Below are 17,137 nucleotides of genomic sequence, written 5' to 3' on the forward strand. Positions count from 1 at the left end.
AGCAAATAAAACCTAAAACCAGCAGAAGAAGGGAAATACTAAAGATCAGAGCAGAACTAAATGATATAGAAATAAAAAAAAAAACAAACCAGTAGATCAACGAAACTAGGAGCTGGTTCTTTGAAAGAATTAACAAAGTTGATAAACCCCTAGCCAGACTTATCGAAAAGGAAAAAGAAAGGACCCAAGTAAATAAAATCACAAATGAAAGGAGAGACCACAACTAACACCGCAGAAATATAAATAATTAAAAGAGAATATGAGCGCTTATATGCCAACAAATTGGGCAATATGGAAGAAATAAATAAATTCCTAGATATGTATACTACCAAAATTGAAACAGAAAGAAATAGAAAGCTTGAACAGACCCATAACCAGCAAAGAAATTGAATTAGGAATCAAAAATCTCTCAACAAACAAGAATCCAGGGCCAGATGGCTTTCCACGGGAATTCTACCAAACATTTAAAGAAGAGTTAACACCTCTTCTTCTGAAACTGTTCCAAAAAATAGAAATGGAAGGAAAATTTCCAAACTCCTTCTGAGGCCAGAATTACCTTGACCCCAAAACCAGACAGAGACCCCACTAAAAAGAATTACAGACCAATATCCCTGATGAACATGGATATAAAAATTCTCAACAAGATACTAGCAAATTGAATCCAACAGTACATTAAATGAAGTATTCACCATGATCAAGTGGAATTTACTCCTGGGCTCCAGGGGTGGTTCAATATCTGCAAATCAATCAATCAATGTGATACACGACATTAATAAAAGAAACGATAAGAGCCATATGATCCTCTCAATAGATGCAGAAAAAGCATGTGACAAAATACAGCATCCTTTCTTGATAAAAACCCTCAAGAAAGTAGACATAGAAAGAGCATACTTCAACATCATAAAGGCCATACACAAAAGTCCCACAGCTAATATCATCCTCAATGGGGAAAAACAGAGCTTTTCCCCTGAGGTCAGGAACACGAGGGAGATGTCCACTCTCACCACTGTTGTTCAACATAGTACTGGAAGTCCTAGCCTCAGCAATCAGACAACAAGAAGAAATAAAAGGTATCCAAATTGGCAAGGAAGAAGTCAAACTCACTCTTCACAGATGACATATTCTATGTAGAAGACCCAAAAGACTCCACCAAAAAATTGCTAGAACGGATATGTGAATTCAGCGAAGTTGCAGGATATAAAATCAATGTACAGAAATCCATTGCATTTCTATACACCAATAATGAAGACGCAGAAAGAGAAATCAAGGAATAGAACAATTTATAGTTCACCAAAAAACATCAGATACCTACAAATAAACCTAACCAAAGAGATAAAAGATCTGTACTCTGAAAACTATACAACACTTACGAAAGAAATTGAAGAAGGCACAAAGAAATGGAAAAACATTCCATGCTCATGGATTGGAAGAACAAATATTGTTAAAATGTCTATACCATCCAAAGCAATCTGCACATTCGATGCACTCCCTATCAAAATACCACCAGCATTTTGCTTCGAGCTAAAACAAATAGTCCTAAAATTTGTATGGAACCAGAAAAGACCCCAAATAGCCAAAGCAATATTGAAAAAGAAAAGCAAAACAGGAGGCATCATGATTCTGCACTTCAAGCTATATTACAAAGCTGTAATGATCAAGACAGTGTGGTACTGGCAAAAAAAACAGACACATAGATCAATGGAACAGAACAGAGAACCCAGAGAAGGACCCACAAGTTTATGGTCAACTAATCTTCAACAAAGCAGGAAAGAATACCTAATGGAAAAAAAACAGTCCCTTCAACAAATGGTGTTGGGAAAACTGGACAGCCACATGCAGAAGAATGAAACTGGACCACTTTCTTACACCATACACAAAAATGAATTTAAATGGATTAAAGACCTAAATGTGAAAAAAAGGAAACCGTCATACTCCTAGAGGAGAACATAGGCAGCAACCTCTTTGACCTCAGCCACAGCAACTTCTTACTAGACACATCACCAGAGGCAAGAGAAACAAAAGCAAAAATGAACTATTGGGACTTCACCAAAATAAAAAACTTCTGCACGGCAAAGGAAACAGTCAACAAAACCAAGAGATAACCAACAGAATGTGAGAAGATACCTGCAAATGACATACCTGATAAAGGGCTAGTGTCCAAAATCTATAGGGAACTTATCAAACTCAACACCCAAAAAACAAATAATCCAGTTAACGAAATGGGTAGAAGACATGAACAGACATTTTTCCAAGAAAGACATCCAGATAGCTAATAGACACACGAATAGACGCTCACCATCACTCATCATCAGGGAAATACAAATCAAAACCACGATGAGATACCACCTCATACCTGTCAGAATGGCTAAAATTAACAACACAGGGAACAACAGATGTTGGTGGGGATGCGGAGAAAGGGGAACCCTCATGCACTGTTGGTGGGAATGCAAGCTGGTACAGCCACTCTGGAAAACAGTATGGAGGTTGCTCAAAAAGTTAAAAATAGGGGCGCCTGGGTAGCGCAGTCGTTAAGCGTCTGCCTTCGACTCAGGGCGTGATCCTGGCGATCTGGGATCGAGCCCCACATCAGGCTCCTCCGCTATGAGCCTGCTTCTTCCTCTCCCACTCCCCCTGCTGTGTTCCCTCTCTCGCTGGCTGTCTCTATCGCTGTCAAATAAATAAATAAAATCTTTAAAAAAAAAAAAAAAAAGTTAAAAATAGAACTACGCTACAACCCAGAAATTGCACTACTAGGTATTTATCTAAAGGATACAAAAACAGATTTGAAGGGGTACATGCACCTCAGTGTTTATAGGAGCATTGTCAACAATAGCCAAACAATGGAAACAGCCTAAGTGTCCATCAACTGGTAAGTGGATAAAGATGTGGTACACACACACACACACACACACACACACACACACACACGCACAGGAATATTACTTAGCCATCAAAAAGAATGAAATCTTGCCATTTGCAACGAGGTGGCTGGAACAAGAGGGTATTATGCTAAGCGAAATAAGTCAATCAGAGAAAGACAAATAACCATATGATTTCACTCATATGTGGAATTTAAGAAACAAAACAGAAGAACATAGGGGAAGGGAAAGAAAAATAACATAAGATAAAAAGAGAGAGAGGCAAACCATTAGAGACTCTTAACTATAGAGAACAAACTAAGGGTTGATGGAGAGGAGGGGGGTGGGAGGGAAGGGCTAACTGGGTGATGGGCATTAGGAAGGCACTTGTTATAATGAGCACTGGGTGCTGTGTGTAAGTGATCAATCGCTAAATTCTACTCCTGAAAGCAATACAACTATCTATGTTAACTAACTTGAATTTAAATAAAAACTTGGGGAAAAAAAATCTTTGCTAAATCCACAAACAAGGCTTAAACCATAGGTTTCTATGATGAACAGACTCCTTAGAAAAACAATCATTTTGGTTATTATTAATACTGAGCATAAGAATGACAATCTGAACTGAAGCTTGGATATAAAACTATGAAACTGTAAGTAAAATTTCATAATAAACGCAAAGGAAAAATCTTAAGTCTTTTGTTCTACTAATGTTTTGATAACACGAGTACTTTGTCAGACATTGCAGTGTCTGACAAAAAGTTGAGAAGTGAAAAAGAACTGATTTCAAGACACGCTGAGGTGAACTGCTAAACGGAAACATGTATTCTGGAAATAAGTACTATGAAGGAAAGTAAAATGGGTGACACATACCACTACCATCCTTCTCTAAGCAGTTCATATGTTAAGTCATACTATTTTAGCTCTGTGTTGACAGGCCACTTAGGTCAAAACTTTAGGAGGGATGGCCAGATGTCTGAGGTGGGATTTGGTTTTTGGTCTGCTCATGTGCAGTGGACGCTCACCTTGTTGAGAGAAAATAAATGTGGTACAGTTCCAAAAATAAATCATGCTATGAACAGGTGAACTACAATTCCACTCTCCCTACCATGGAAACAAAAGGAAAGTAATAGATGATGAATGAAAAAAACGGAGATAGCATTCTAACAAATTCATTAGAATCAGACTGACAAAGCACTCTGGGCATCCCAAAAGCATCTGAAAATGGCTTCATTATACACAAAATCTCTCTGTAATGGAGTATTTTTCATAGAATGGCATTTTTAATGGTAGCTATTTCTGAGACCATAGCTAAATCCAGCATTAGGAAATCAAGAATGAGAAGTTAGTAGTCAGTTACTAACCTTTCTTAAAGCAATCAGGGATGGTTTCAGAAAATGGTCTGAAATAATTAGCATTTGTTGAGTGTGTCTACAAGGTGCCCTATACCTACCAGATGTTTTCTATGTATTATTTAATCATCAATCTTTTGTCCTTCAGAAAAGAACACAATTTCTGTGGTTATCTTTATTTCTCACCATGGTTTTTGATAAAAGTTTAAAATAATATACTTTTTGAATGAAAAATATAGTATCCAGACTGAAGGGAGGCAAACTTGGCAGCACACCGGGAAAGAAAAGCTGCCATTCAGTTTCTCTTGCTGGTGAAAACCGGATCCTACTTCTTTCCTAACCAGCTACGAAAGCAGTAAGCCTTAAGCAAGCCTTGCTCAGTTACACTTTGAAAATTACCTGGACTCTTAGCTTTGCGGCATCCATCTTTCTACGGAACTCCTTCTGCAATTTAATCTTCAAAGCAACATCAGCGAGATCTTTGTTTTCTAGTTCTTGTAGCTGCTTCTCTGTTTCAGTTAGTTCCACCTTCGCCCGCTCTGCTTCGTGCTCAAGTTTTGTTACTCTCAGAGAATACTGTTTGCTTACGGACTTGGCTTCGTTACCTTCACCACAGTAATAATAGTAATAACAATTATAAATTATGTTTAAGAAAATAAACTAAGTAAAACATCAACACCCTAAAAATGCTCTATTCTTCAAATTCCAGCTGGGTGTGTATCTATTTTAGACCCAGCAGTATGAGCCCAGCTGTCCCCGCCCATCCTCATCAAACACAACTTGCCACCTGGCCCCTTAATAATCAGCGGCTTACTGACTGTTCGCACCTGGTGCTGGTCCATCCTTTGTCCATCCTCTCCTAGGCTCCTCTTTGTGTGTCAGTGGGACATTTCTGATTTTCTGAATTGGGGGTTTAGCTTTGCTGGCATCAAACTCCAGGTAAGAAAAATATTTGGGGTGACTCTTTGGCTTTTTGCTTACTACCCTCTGGCTTCCTGCTCCCTGTAATCTTGTTTGCTCTACTACAAAAAATTCCCAACATCTCAAAAGTAAAAAAAGAATATGATGAACCCCGATCGCTGAGATTTAAGAGTTAACAAGATTTTGCCATAGTTGCTTCATCTACGCCTCTCTTCTGTTTTAATTGGCTGAAGAACTGTAAAACAATCTCAGATGTCTCGTCATCGCACCTACACATACTTCAATAAACACCTATACCAAATATGGACATAGCCAAAAATTCTTCCACACCTAACAATATTAATCCCTACCTGACTCTATCCAGACTTCCCCAGTTGTCTCAAAATGTCTTTTACAATTGGTTTATTGTAATCACCATCCACACAAGGCCCACAATACATCTGATTGTTGTCTCTTATGAATCTTTCATTCTAGAGCCGACCCCCTCTTCTTCCATTCAGCTGAACTTGTCAAAGATGAATTTTTTCAACCATTTCCTTATATTTGGAACATAGAGAAAAACAGAATACAGATATTTCTGTATCTCTCTTCATCCTAAGCTCAGCCACTGACCCTAAAAACTTGGTTTCGATTTGTTCTGAACAGCCAACTTATCCCCGACTAGCAAACTCGTGGCAGTGGAAAAGTAAGAGTCCAAAGCTTGTGGGATGAATTATCACCGGGGGAAGTGTGTTCTACTGCAATGGTGAAAATCTCTCTTTTTTAATAAAAAGCAATGACTGAACTAAATGCACTGTGAGTCGTCTTCTGGCTAACTCTCTGTTTATCTAATTTTAAAATACACATGCCTACTATACTTGAATGAATTTAAGACCCCATAAATTGTTCAACACGCCAGTATTTCGTGAGTCACTAAGAAAAACGGTAGAGTACCAATTACACCAGTTACGTGATAACTGCCCTGACACCGCGGAGGGTAAGGTGCATCCTGATTTAGGAGTTAGGAAAATGTGAAAGAATGTGGTTAGAATTGATGAAATACTTGGTGTTGGCTGAAATAACTGCTATTTGGGGGAAGACTTCGGTGAGGAGGCTTTGAAAAGCAAGTACACATTGACTGTTTCGCGACTCACCATCTCTAAGCAAAGCTCCAAACTGCCCTTGGTCCTAAAGAGTAAGAAGAGGACCTTCTCTGTGTGTAAGTTCCAATATCCTCTACTTTAAGGCAACCAGGATGAGTATACCAGGCTACAAAAGTGTGCCTGTTTAGTGAGAGATCCCACGGTAGCCTCGCCTATCTAAATGAAAATCATTTGTTCAAGAAGGGCACATATCCTTAACTTCCACAGGCAGTACCCTGATGGAGAAGCTATTTAAACCCCTAAATCAGTTCCTAGCCACTCTTTTTTTTTTTTTTTAAGATTTTATTTATTTATTTGACAGAGATGGAGACAGCCAGCGAGAGAGGGAACACAAGCAGGGGGAGTGGGAGAGGAAGAAGCAGGCTCATAGCGGAGGAGCCTGATGTGGGGCTCGATCCCATAACGCCGGGATCACGCCCTGAGCCGAAGGCAGATGCCCAACAGCTGTGCCACCCAGGCGCCCCAGTTCCTAACCACTCTTAAGAGAGATTTGCTGGCATTGGTCCTGCCTGTGAAGGAGGAGCGTGGTCAAGCTCAGTTAAACATCTGGGACAACTGGAGCTGCGACGATGGACAGCACATTTGTCACTAGGACTGAGGAAGGGAACTGCTTTGGGACAGCAGCTACGGAGAGGAGGCTGAGCAAAGAGGCCAGATAAGCAGAAAGCAAGCTTGCCGGAAAGACGAAGGAAGTGGGAAGGCAGGTTGCCCCCTGCTGGCAGAGGAGCTGGGAGCCACCATCATTCCTGTAATCTGAGCACGATTATAGCCTTGGGCTTCAAGAAAAAGGTGGTAATATTTCCTTCAGGTCCCTTAATGTGACCAGTGTTTCACTGGAGCTGAAAAAAAGAAATGCTATTGTCTATTATCCCTTCAATTCCTTACTGAATTTGAAAGTAGTCAAAGCTCACACTTTGAGTCTATTAGGGGAAAAAAACCAAAAAGCCTGAGACATGCTTTTCAAGAGAAGCCTAATAATGTAGCTAAGGGTGAGGAGAGGATGTGGTACATACGCCCACCCAGGCAAGATGTGAAACTAAGGGGAAGAGCTAAAAGCTTGGCTCACGAAGAGAAGAGCTCTCAAGGATAAATCCTTACATCTTAGGGGAAATAAAAAGGATCTACATTTGAAATAGAAAGTTTATTAATAATGTTGAAAACAAACTATCCGAAAGAATGAGGATGAATAATATTAAAATGAGTTAAAAAAATATCTGACATATTCCCAGATACGTAGTATAATGTTTCTTTAAAAAGTGGCAAAAAACATTAAGTACCCCTAGAGTTTCAGCACAACACAGAGCTCACAGTGGCAGAACCATTCACAGACGAAATTCCAAAGTAACAAATTCTAATAACTAACCTCCACCTACTGGCTATGCGACACACCTTGTTATACCAAGTTCCAAGCTACAGCGGACAGAGCTCAGTGTCAAAAACTGAAATAAATGTTGCAACATCAGAAGCAATTGTAAAAGCTTTTCTTTCTCATATAAGCTGGTTCACAGGACAGTATTACCTGTTTTTATTAATTCTTTAATTAGATCTTCCTTCATCTTGATGTTAATTGTAAGTTCTCTCATTTTTTGTTTAGCTTCAGTAAGTATGAGTTCTGAATTCCTTAATTTTTGCAAATTCAAATCTTGACTCTCCTGGAGACATTCAATCTTTAAATCTTTAAAGAAAAAGAAGCAAGGCTGAGAAATAAAACTACCTGCTTATGAAGTATTCAACAGCAGTGGAGTTAAGTAAGAGACGCAGACAGAGAAACAGTCTAGAGGCAGCAGAGGAAGAGACAAACAGGAACGGAAAGAAAGAGAGGAAAAAATTGGGACTTTAATTTTCTAGCTTATAGCAAGCTTTAGCCATATCCTGTAGGTTCCGATACATAGTATTTCATTGCCCTTAGATATGTGATTTGAGCGTTTCTTTAACCTGAGTTATTTTAAAAAGGTATAAAGTTTCCAGGTGGGTAGAGGGTTGAAATTTTTTCCCATTAACTTCTATTTTTATTGTAATCGGAGAATGTGGTCTACACCAGATTACTCGAAGTGCAGCCCAGCACTGATGGCTATTGGAATGTAAGTCAACGACGTCACTGTTTTGATTAGGCTAACTTTTTTTTTTTTTTCACACCAAGACTTCCTCAGTGAAGAAGCTAGTACGCTGATTTACATTCTGAACCATGACAGACTATGGACTCTGGGAAACAAACGGAGGGCTTCAGAGGGGAGGGGGATGGGGGATTGGAATAGGCTGGTGATGGGTATTAAGGAGGGCACATATTGCATGGTGCACTGGGTGTTATACATAAATAATGAGTCATGGAACTCTACATCAAAAACGAATGATGTACTGTATGGTGACTGACATAACATAATAAAAAATTATTACTAAAAAAAATAAAATACATTCTGGTCTAAGTTTCTTACCTGGTTGGAGACCAGTACCAAACAGTTCAAGGATGGCTACTTGAGTAGGCATTATTTATACATGCATAGCACTATCTATACCATTAATACATTCTTAAATGTGTTTTATTTGTGATATAGTCAAGTTCTGTTAGTATTACGTGCATAGGCTCTCTAAAAGATAAGATACTCTCTATTTTCATAGTGTAGGACTTACCTATCATGTAATTGATATTCCCTACGCTCTTTTTGTGTTTTGACCACTCATAGGCCAAGAGAAATGAGTTAGAAATCACCACAGTTTTGGCAACAAAACGTTTTGAGGCTGTTTTTGGATGCATAAAAACTCCCATCAGTTGTATGCTAGAACATTACAAGCACTCAGCAGACGAATTTGGCTCTGATGTTGCATACATCACTATTGGTAGGCAGGTATGCCAGTGAAGCAGTAGACACCTAGTAAATTACCTTTTTTAAAAAAAGATTTTATTTATTTGAGAGAGAGAGAGAGAGCACACAAGCAGGGAGGAGGGGCAGAGGGAGAGGGAGAAGCAAAACCCCTGCTGATCAGGGAGCCTGAGGCAGGGATCAATCCTAGGACCCTGGGATCATGACCTGAGCCAAAGGCAGATGCTTAACCGACTAAGCCACCCAGGCGACCCCTAGTAAATTACTCAAAATGTATTTTAAAGTAGTCAAGAGTACAATGCAAATATCAACTCGAGTCTGGATACAAGATCCCCATTCTGAGACATTTAGCCTATAACTCTAGCCAGAATTGATTGTTGGGAAAATTTTTTTATTAAAGAGTAGAGAGTGAAAAATTAGAGAACATAAGGAAGTTCTACCAACCAGGAAAGCACTCCTACTAAGATCCCATCTTTGAGAATTCCTAGATGCTCCTTAAATTATTGACTAAAAAAAAAGTGTTATAAACATTAAATCTAAATTACTCAAAAAAGTCTGTGTACCTTCATTCCCCAAGCTTGACTTTTGGGTTTGATCCTGAATATCATTCAATTCAACAAGAGAACAAACAGAGCCTGGCTTCTGAATCCATGAGTGACTTCTACATCTAAAAAAAAAAGATCAGGATCAAAGGTAACTTATCTGTTAGTGTTTTCTCATCTGCCCTCAAATTAGCTTCCCCAAAACTGACAGTAATGTTAAAATTATTAATTATATAAACAGAATTTTACTAATAGTCCTCAAAATAAAAGGATATCTCCCCCAAGGTGAACTCAGTGGAAAATTCATCACGTTTGTTGCCACTGTGGCAGCAAAATCAAGAAATCCAAAAACGTTCTCTCTGAAAATTAAAATCCAACAACTATAAAAGCCCTAAATGCAAAATTATTTTTCAATTTGAAGACTGATGACTTGTGTTCAAACACTGGTTTCATAACACATTAACAGACAGTGCATTTAGCCAAAAACTACTTACTCTTATATTAAATGGTAAAGATTCATGTTAATGAAAAAAAGACCTACATCTATATATATTTATTGCATCATATGTTTATTAAGTCAGTCGATATTTAACACACCTGATTTCAGATTTCTCCTGGCCTTCGGATTCTTCATCATCACTGTTGTCAGAAAACTGGCAGTGGAGGACTTCATCTTGTTCTTCTAAGTGACCCAGCAGCATCTGACTTCGTGTTCGAAATCCAGCAACTACTCGATCCAGAGAGTACACAGAAGGACTTGTGTAGACCTTACAAGTGATTACCCCACCCAACAAAAAAAGTGATTTTTTTTAATGTTTATTTTTAGCCTATTTCTCAAAATGTCTTTAAAGAGGTTATTAGTTACACTTAAAATAGCCAATAACTGAAAACATGCAAAAGTCAAAATAGATTTCATGATACTGTTGTGTCCCATGGACACATACATCTTTTAGAATCTACACAGCTCTTCCACCTTCTAGAAAGCTCTGTATCTTCAATTATACCTTCATGGAAAATAGTATTCAAAGAGGCAGGAGTGAAAACATCACAGCTCTTAAACATAGCACAGGTACTCTCCCCAGCAAACGTGAAACCCATACACAGTATGATAAGAGGCAATGACATGTTGCGTACTACACTGCAGTAAATCCAAATGGATTTACTCACACTTTACACGTGGTGGTTAGGGACAGCTAACTTAATGCTCCAAGTCACACAGTTAATACGTATCATGGATAAATAGATATTCATGGGCTAGCCTGGGAACTTTCTATATTATAACATGCTTCTATTGGCAATGTACCTTAAGTTCTCAAAAAATGACCTTGGAGGGGTGCCTAGGTGGCATAGTCAGTTAAGCATCTGACTCCTGATTTTGGCTCAGGTCATGATCTCAGGGTCGTGGGATCCAGCCCCACATAGGGCTCTGCGCTCAGCAGGGAGTCTGCTTGGGATTCCTTCTCTCCCTCTCCCTCTGTCCCCACCCCACGCTTACTCCCGTTCTCTCTCTCTCTTTTTCTCAAATAATAAATAAATAAATCTTTTTTAAAAATGACCTTGGAAAACAACAACAAAAATTAGAAACTGCTATAATTTTATTCTAGTTTTAGTTACCAAATATTTCCTTTTTCACCACCTCTCTGGAACCAGATTCAGAGTTTTTTCTCAAAAAAGGTAAATAAAATATTAGAGGAAACACTGAATTTATTACTAGAAATCATTATAAGCTATTAAAATTATAACATAGAGTAGAATATATATAACACATGGGGTAAAGATTCGAGTGATGTGGGTCTCTCACATAATCCCTCCCAGAAAAGCCTGTCTGATACTAAAGATTCCTTGATATCTGATTTTTGTGGCTCTGCTGTTGGCCACCTAATAAGACCATCTGTCACATCGGTACCATGATGGATGCAGAGTAAAGTTTTCTAGGTGGACTCCCTGTCCTGAGGTATGAGGGAATGGGGGAGGGGAATTAGCTACAGAAGAACCAACTCAAGGAGTATTTCTCTAACAAGCACAATTACCCACATGTTCATTTTGCCCCACAACAAATAGGCATCAAGATTTCTCTTTGTCAAAGGAATGGGAATTATTCCAGGAGCAAATAAAATTTTTTGTTGAGAGGCAAACTTTGTTCTCTAGAATTATAATTTGCTCTTAAAACTTCTTTCTACAAAGAAAATCAAACGATCCAGCTTAATATGAACACCAAACAAATTCCACAACAATTAATAATATTTAGAAAATTCATTCCTTAACAGTCACCACGCCCAATACAAGGGTTCTTTGCCCCTTCCAGGCTCGTAAAGCCTTCTACACCCTGGCCCCTTCCCACCTAAGTCCTGGGTCCTGCTTCCCTCGAGCTGCTTCTGCATTCAGTAGCTCCCTGCGTTAGCATTTTCACCCATACCCCAAACAGTACTGATCACTATGTAAGTACTCAAATAAGTGAGGCGTATACAACGAGAAGCCAGTATTTTATTCTAACCATTTTTTCCCAGAATTATATAGCCACAAGGCTAGAGAGAACTTTAAAGCTTACTGAGTTCAACTATTCACCCCATATTTGACTCCTGTCTGTAACATAACCTTTGCTGAAACATAGGCTGCGGGGGCCCTCAGAAGCCTGGGGCCTCCCATATCATCTCCAGCAGTTTTCCCTGATTGACCTTTCTGTATAGTCCCTTAGCACTTCTTCTCTGAAGTCCTACTTCTAGAGACAAAAGGTAACAATAATGACAAGCCCCTTCAGATATTTTATTTTACTTATTTGAGAGAGCGATAACATGAGCAAGGAGAGGGAGAAGCAGACTCCCCTCTGAGCTTAGAGCCTGATATAGGGCTCGATCCCAGGACCCTGAGATCATGACCTGAGCCGAAGTCAGATCCTTAACTGACTTAGCCACCCCGGCATCCCAAGCCTTCAAATATTTGAAAACAGGCATCATGTCCCCTCTGAATCAGACTAAGTCTAGAATTACTGCAGATGTTCACCAAGGTCCTTTAGCAACTTGGTTCTCTGAAAATTATCTAATTATTTAGATTATTTCTAATAATCTAATCTCTCACTAGTGATGCATTTGCTTTGGATTTATCAGATATGCTGCAACTTTGCTTAACTCATTCACCATAGACTGTGGTTTTCACATATCAACTTTGTACAAAGGTTCAGCCAACAGTTCCACAAAGGTTCCGGAGACATAATTTGTCACTTTGCTACCGTGAAGTTGGCTTGTTCTGCTGGAATGAGTTGCACAGCAAAGGCACCTGGTCCGAGCTAGGCAGACACACCTCCTCTGTGTCCTGCTGTGTTCACTCTTCACCTTGAGCTACTATGTACGCAAAGAATTAAAGAGCAAAGCAAAACAAAACTAATTATTTTGTGAGAAAAAATGGCCTTTGTGTGAGACAAAATCTTAGTGAAACTGTTAACGTATAGTGTGGGGTTGTACACACGAACTTTGTGACGCAACAAAAATGTAATTCATTCAGGAAAAAGCGAGATTTTACAAATATTTCCACTTTTGTGAATTTGGAGATTTCCAGAAGATTTTTAAAAATACATCCCTCAAGAATACTTTGGTTGGTTTTCTTAGCATACAGTTATGTCAAGTACTTTCAGTACTTGACGCCCAGGCTTAGTCGGTTAACCAGGTTACTAGAAATCATTATAAGCTATTAAAATTATAACATAGAGTAGAATATATATAACACATGGGGTAAAGATTCGAGTGATGTTGGTTTCTCACATAATCCCTCCCAGAAAAGCCTATCTGATACTAAAGATTCCTTGATATCTGATTTTTGTGGCTCTGCTGTTGGCCACCTAATAAGACTATCTGGCTCAGGTCATGATCCTGGGGTCCTGGGATCAGCCCCCCACCCCCCGCCGCTCAGCAGGGAGCCTGCTTTCCCCTCTGCCTGCTACTCCCCCTGCTTGTGCTCTCTTTCTCTCCCTCTCTCTCTGACAAATAAATAAAATCTTCACAAAAAAGTGTATTAGTTACCTATTCCTTTTATTTCCATTTTATATCGTATTTCATCAAATCTAAAATGCTATCAACTGTAAGACACACCATTATTTTTATTCCATCAAGAAAGAAAAAAAGCTGTCAAACCATGACATGCCATCAATTATAAAACATACCCTGCCATTAAAGATGATAAAATGTGAAAAAAATGTGAGTCTTACAATCAATGAAACATGGCAGATTTTCATCAGCATTTGTGATATTATATTATACCTAAGCATTGACTTGGACCACCTCTGTAATTTTTTCTTTCCAAGAAAAATTTCCAAAGTGCCCTTAATATGTATAATACTGGCTCTTGGCTTCAAGTATATCATATTTACCATGTTAAGAAAGTAGAAACATGTTATACTTTTTTCTTTAAGTTTAAATCAAGATTCGATTTTACATTTCATCAGATGAGTTTTTGGTATCTGCTGAGACGGAGGAGTTTTTTCTCTTTTTTCCTATTAATTTGACAAATAATTTGGAAACTTTTTCTTTTATTTACCCGTATACTATTTAGCTGCGAGGGGCAATTTCTTTAGGAATTCTGCATAAGTAGATATGTCCTATAATTCCATTTTGGTGTTTAACTTTTCAGATTAAGATATAGTTGAAAACAGTGTATAACAATAGGAAAAAGTACATAATTGTATGCCCCCAGGTTAAATATTATTCAGTCAAGTATATGCATAAATATAACAAATAATTCTTTTAAAATTAAATAAGTGCTTTTCGCTGTTTCCCTTCAATATGTATAAACAAGCATATAAGAAATATTTCCTAAAAAAAAAAAAAAAAGTATTTCCAATGAATAGAACAGAAACATTTCCTCGTAAGAAATGAGGACTACTTGCACTTCAAGAAAATACTAGAGCTAATGAACTCTAAAAGAAATTAGCAGAGTTAGAAAATATTAGCTAGACTTCTGCCAAAGAGGCAAAGCTCCAGGGAGAAAATGAAGTGGCATTTCAGATGTCCTCTTTGGTATAATTCGGTTAATTTTGGTATTCATTACAAACCCTTGCCTCACTCATGGAACAAGAGAACAGTAAGCAGGACTGGAACAAGGCTGGCGTACAACGTGTCTTCCCAGGCAAGCCTGTCTTCTCACATCTGCTGCAGTAACCAGTCCAAACAAGAGAGGGGGCCTGAATTCCTGGACACATGGTAGGAACCAGTGAACCCTCACAACTGCTGATCCTATGACTTTTGCATCTTCTTCCTTTCCCCTCCTTTTAGTGGCTAGCAGGGCTCTTTTGGGGTAGAAGGAAAATTTTAAAAACAAAACAAAACTAAGGATTTGCTTACTTGAAAAAAACCATGGAAGTCGTTATTCCAGTCATGTCTGTTTCAAGTCTAATCAAACAGCTAGAGGTAAGAACCCCTAAGGGCCTAAACTTTTTCAAGAGCCCACAGAGCCCTATCTCCTCAAAGAGTGTATGTGTGTGTGTGTGTATGAATGTCTAGTAAAAAAGAAAAAGAGAGACTGAAAATGTATAAATATGTATGACTTTTGTAATCAGTGGGGAAAAAACCCAAATGTTATTTTTAAAAAATAAAAGAATAGAAGAAACAGAAAATTCTTTCACATTACTAGCCAATAGTAAATAAATTAATTAGTTAAATACAGAAGATATATAATTATAAAGTTGAATTAAGAGTTATCAAATTTGAATCCTACAAAGAATTTGCCTTTGTCCCATTTGTTCTATGAAAATTTACCATGTATTCAACCATGAAGAACAGGTCAAGAACTCTACAAAGGGAAGCTGAGATTAATAACAGTGATCTAAATGTTAAAACCCAACCACTCAGAATTGAAAACCACAGGTAAGGGGAGCATCTGTCTTACTCGCTCTGAGGCATGGAGCCTGGGACACGGTAGAGGCACCCTGAGCGCATGTGCTGGAGATGCAGCGTGCCAGGCAGTTTCAGAGTGACTATCTCACGTAAATACTCCACACGCTCCCCAACGTTTCCCCCAATCTGACAGATAAGGACACCAGGGCCCACACAGGTTTAGGCATACGTACAGGCCTATGCACAGAGCTGGCGTTCACACCCAAGCCTGCCAGAGGGCCCGGCCTCTGACACCTCTCCTATTGCTCATCCCTTTAACTGTAACCATCATAGGGACCTCAAACAAATCATTTCCCTCCACAAAAATTAATAAATAGAAACCAAAATTCATGAATCTGCGACTTAGTCTTTTCCATTAGAGATTTCCATTCCAGTAGAGATTCTTTTTCTTTCTTTTTTTTTTTTTTTTTAAAGATTTTATTTATTTATTTGTCAGAGAGAGAGTGCACAAGCAGGGGGAGCAGCAGGCAGAGGGAGAAGCAGACTCCCCACTAGGCAAGGAGCCCAATGTGGGACTCAATCCCAGGACCCTGGGATCATGACCTGAGCCGAAGGCAGACGCTTAACTGGCTGAGCCACCCAGGTGTCTCGAGATTCTTTGTTTTTCAAAAAAAATCTTTGTGCATGTATTTAGCACCCACACACATATTTATAAACAAAAATTAAAATGAAACTTCATACTGATCTTCATAGTCTTGATTATGTCAGCTTGGCAAGACCAAATAATAGATAAATATCATTTTATAATAAAACAGGCCAAATATACCAAAATAAATACCCTCCAATCTCCTCTCAACCTGGTGCGGTTAAAGAAAGAAAAATATTCATGAAGATATCAGATGTCTGAAAATATGATGGCAAAGGATAGCCTTTTCTCCTCGGTGAATACAGACAATATCTCCAACTATTCCTTCTAAATATAACTATACATTCACCTATTTATTAATTTATTATTTAAAAGAAGCATGATGAAAAAAGAAAGAATATGCGTAAAAGTCCATGAAATCAAACAGAAAAAGACCTGCTGACACTATACAAATACACTGTGATATTATACATATTATTTTTTAAATCTCAAAATCAGAAAGAAACCAATTTTTAGACATTACCTTCCTGGAACCTGGTCTGGCTGGAATATAAATGTAATGCCCCAGACGAGTATCAAATGGTACAGTACACGGCCTCTTTGCAGCTATCCTGGCATCTGGCCCGTCTCCACAAGGTTCCGTGACTGAAGAGGTCATTGACAGGTTAAGTTTTGTTAGTTCTTCGCTGAGTTGATCCACAAGAAGTTGCTGTTCTATTATTTTTTCATTCTTTGTAGAAGAGAGATGAACATTTTTGAAATAGAGAACTTCAGTATGTGTGTGATGATTAAAAATAAATTGTACATTGCCCCAATGCCCAACTACCTTAAGAGTACGTTAAAACCTCATTTCTCTACAGCTTAGTCTTCTGATGTTCACTAGCATCGAGGATCGTTCTGAATGGTGAAAACTGCTGAACAGGAAGCAACGACGGAGCCTGAAGAGTTAAATACTCAGAGGCAATGCCCCGTACACTGTGATTGGTTGGTTTGCCAACCTGAAGCACTCTGATTCGCTGATCTTTATAAACGGCT

At 38.6% G+C, this 17,137-nt stretch overlaps 1 protein-coding gene across 2 annotated transcripts in view; it reads right to left on the bottom strand.

The window, feature by feature from the left end:
* KIF27 (kinesin family member 27) overlaps positions 1-17,137 on the bottom strand; it is an 80,674-nt gene that overhangs the window by 35,905 nt on the left and 27,632 nt on the right. For both annotated transcript variants that reach the window (XM_057305568.1, XM_026518774.4), the window contains 5 exons: positions 16,626-16,832; positions 10,232-10,401; positions 9,656-9,759; positions 7,793-7,948; positions 4,610-4,815 (listed from right to left, as the gene is read on the bottom strand). In XM_057305568.1, coding sequence (XP_057161551.1) covers positions 4,610-4,815; positions 7,793-7,948; positions 9,656-9,759; positions 10,232-10,401; positions 16,626-16,832 — 843 coding nt within the window. The remainder of the gene's footprint in view (positions 1-4,609; positions 4,816-7,792; positions 7,949-9,655; positions 9,760-10,231; positions 10,402-16,625; positions 16,833-17,137) is intronic.

This window comes from Ursus arctos, unplaced genomic scaffold (genome assembly GCF_023065955.2).
Source record: "Ursus arctos isolate Adak ecotype North America unplaced genomic scaffold, UrsArc2.0 scaffold_33, whole genome shotgun sequence".
Taxonomy (NCBI): domain Eukaryota; kingdom Metazoa; phylum Chordata; class Mammalia; order Carnivora; family Ursidae; genus Ursus; species Ursus arctos.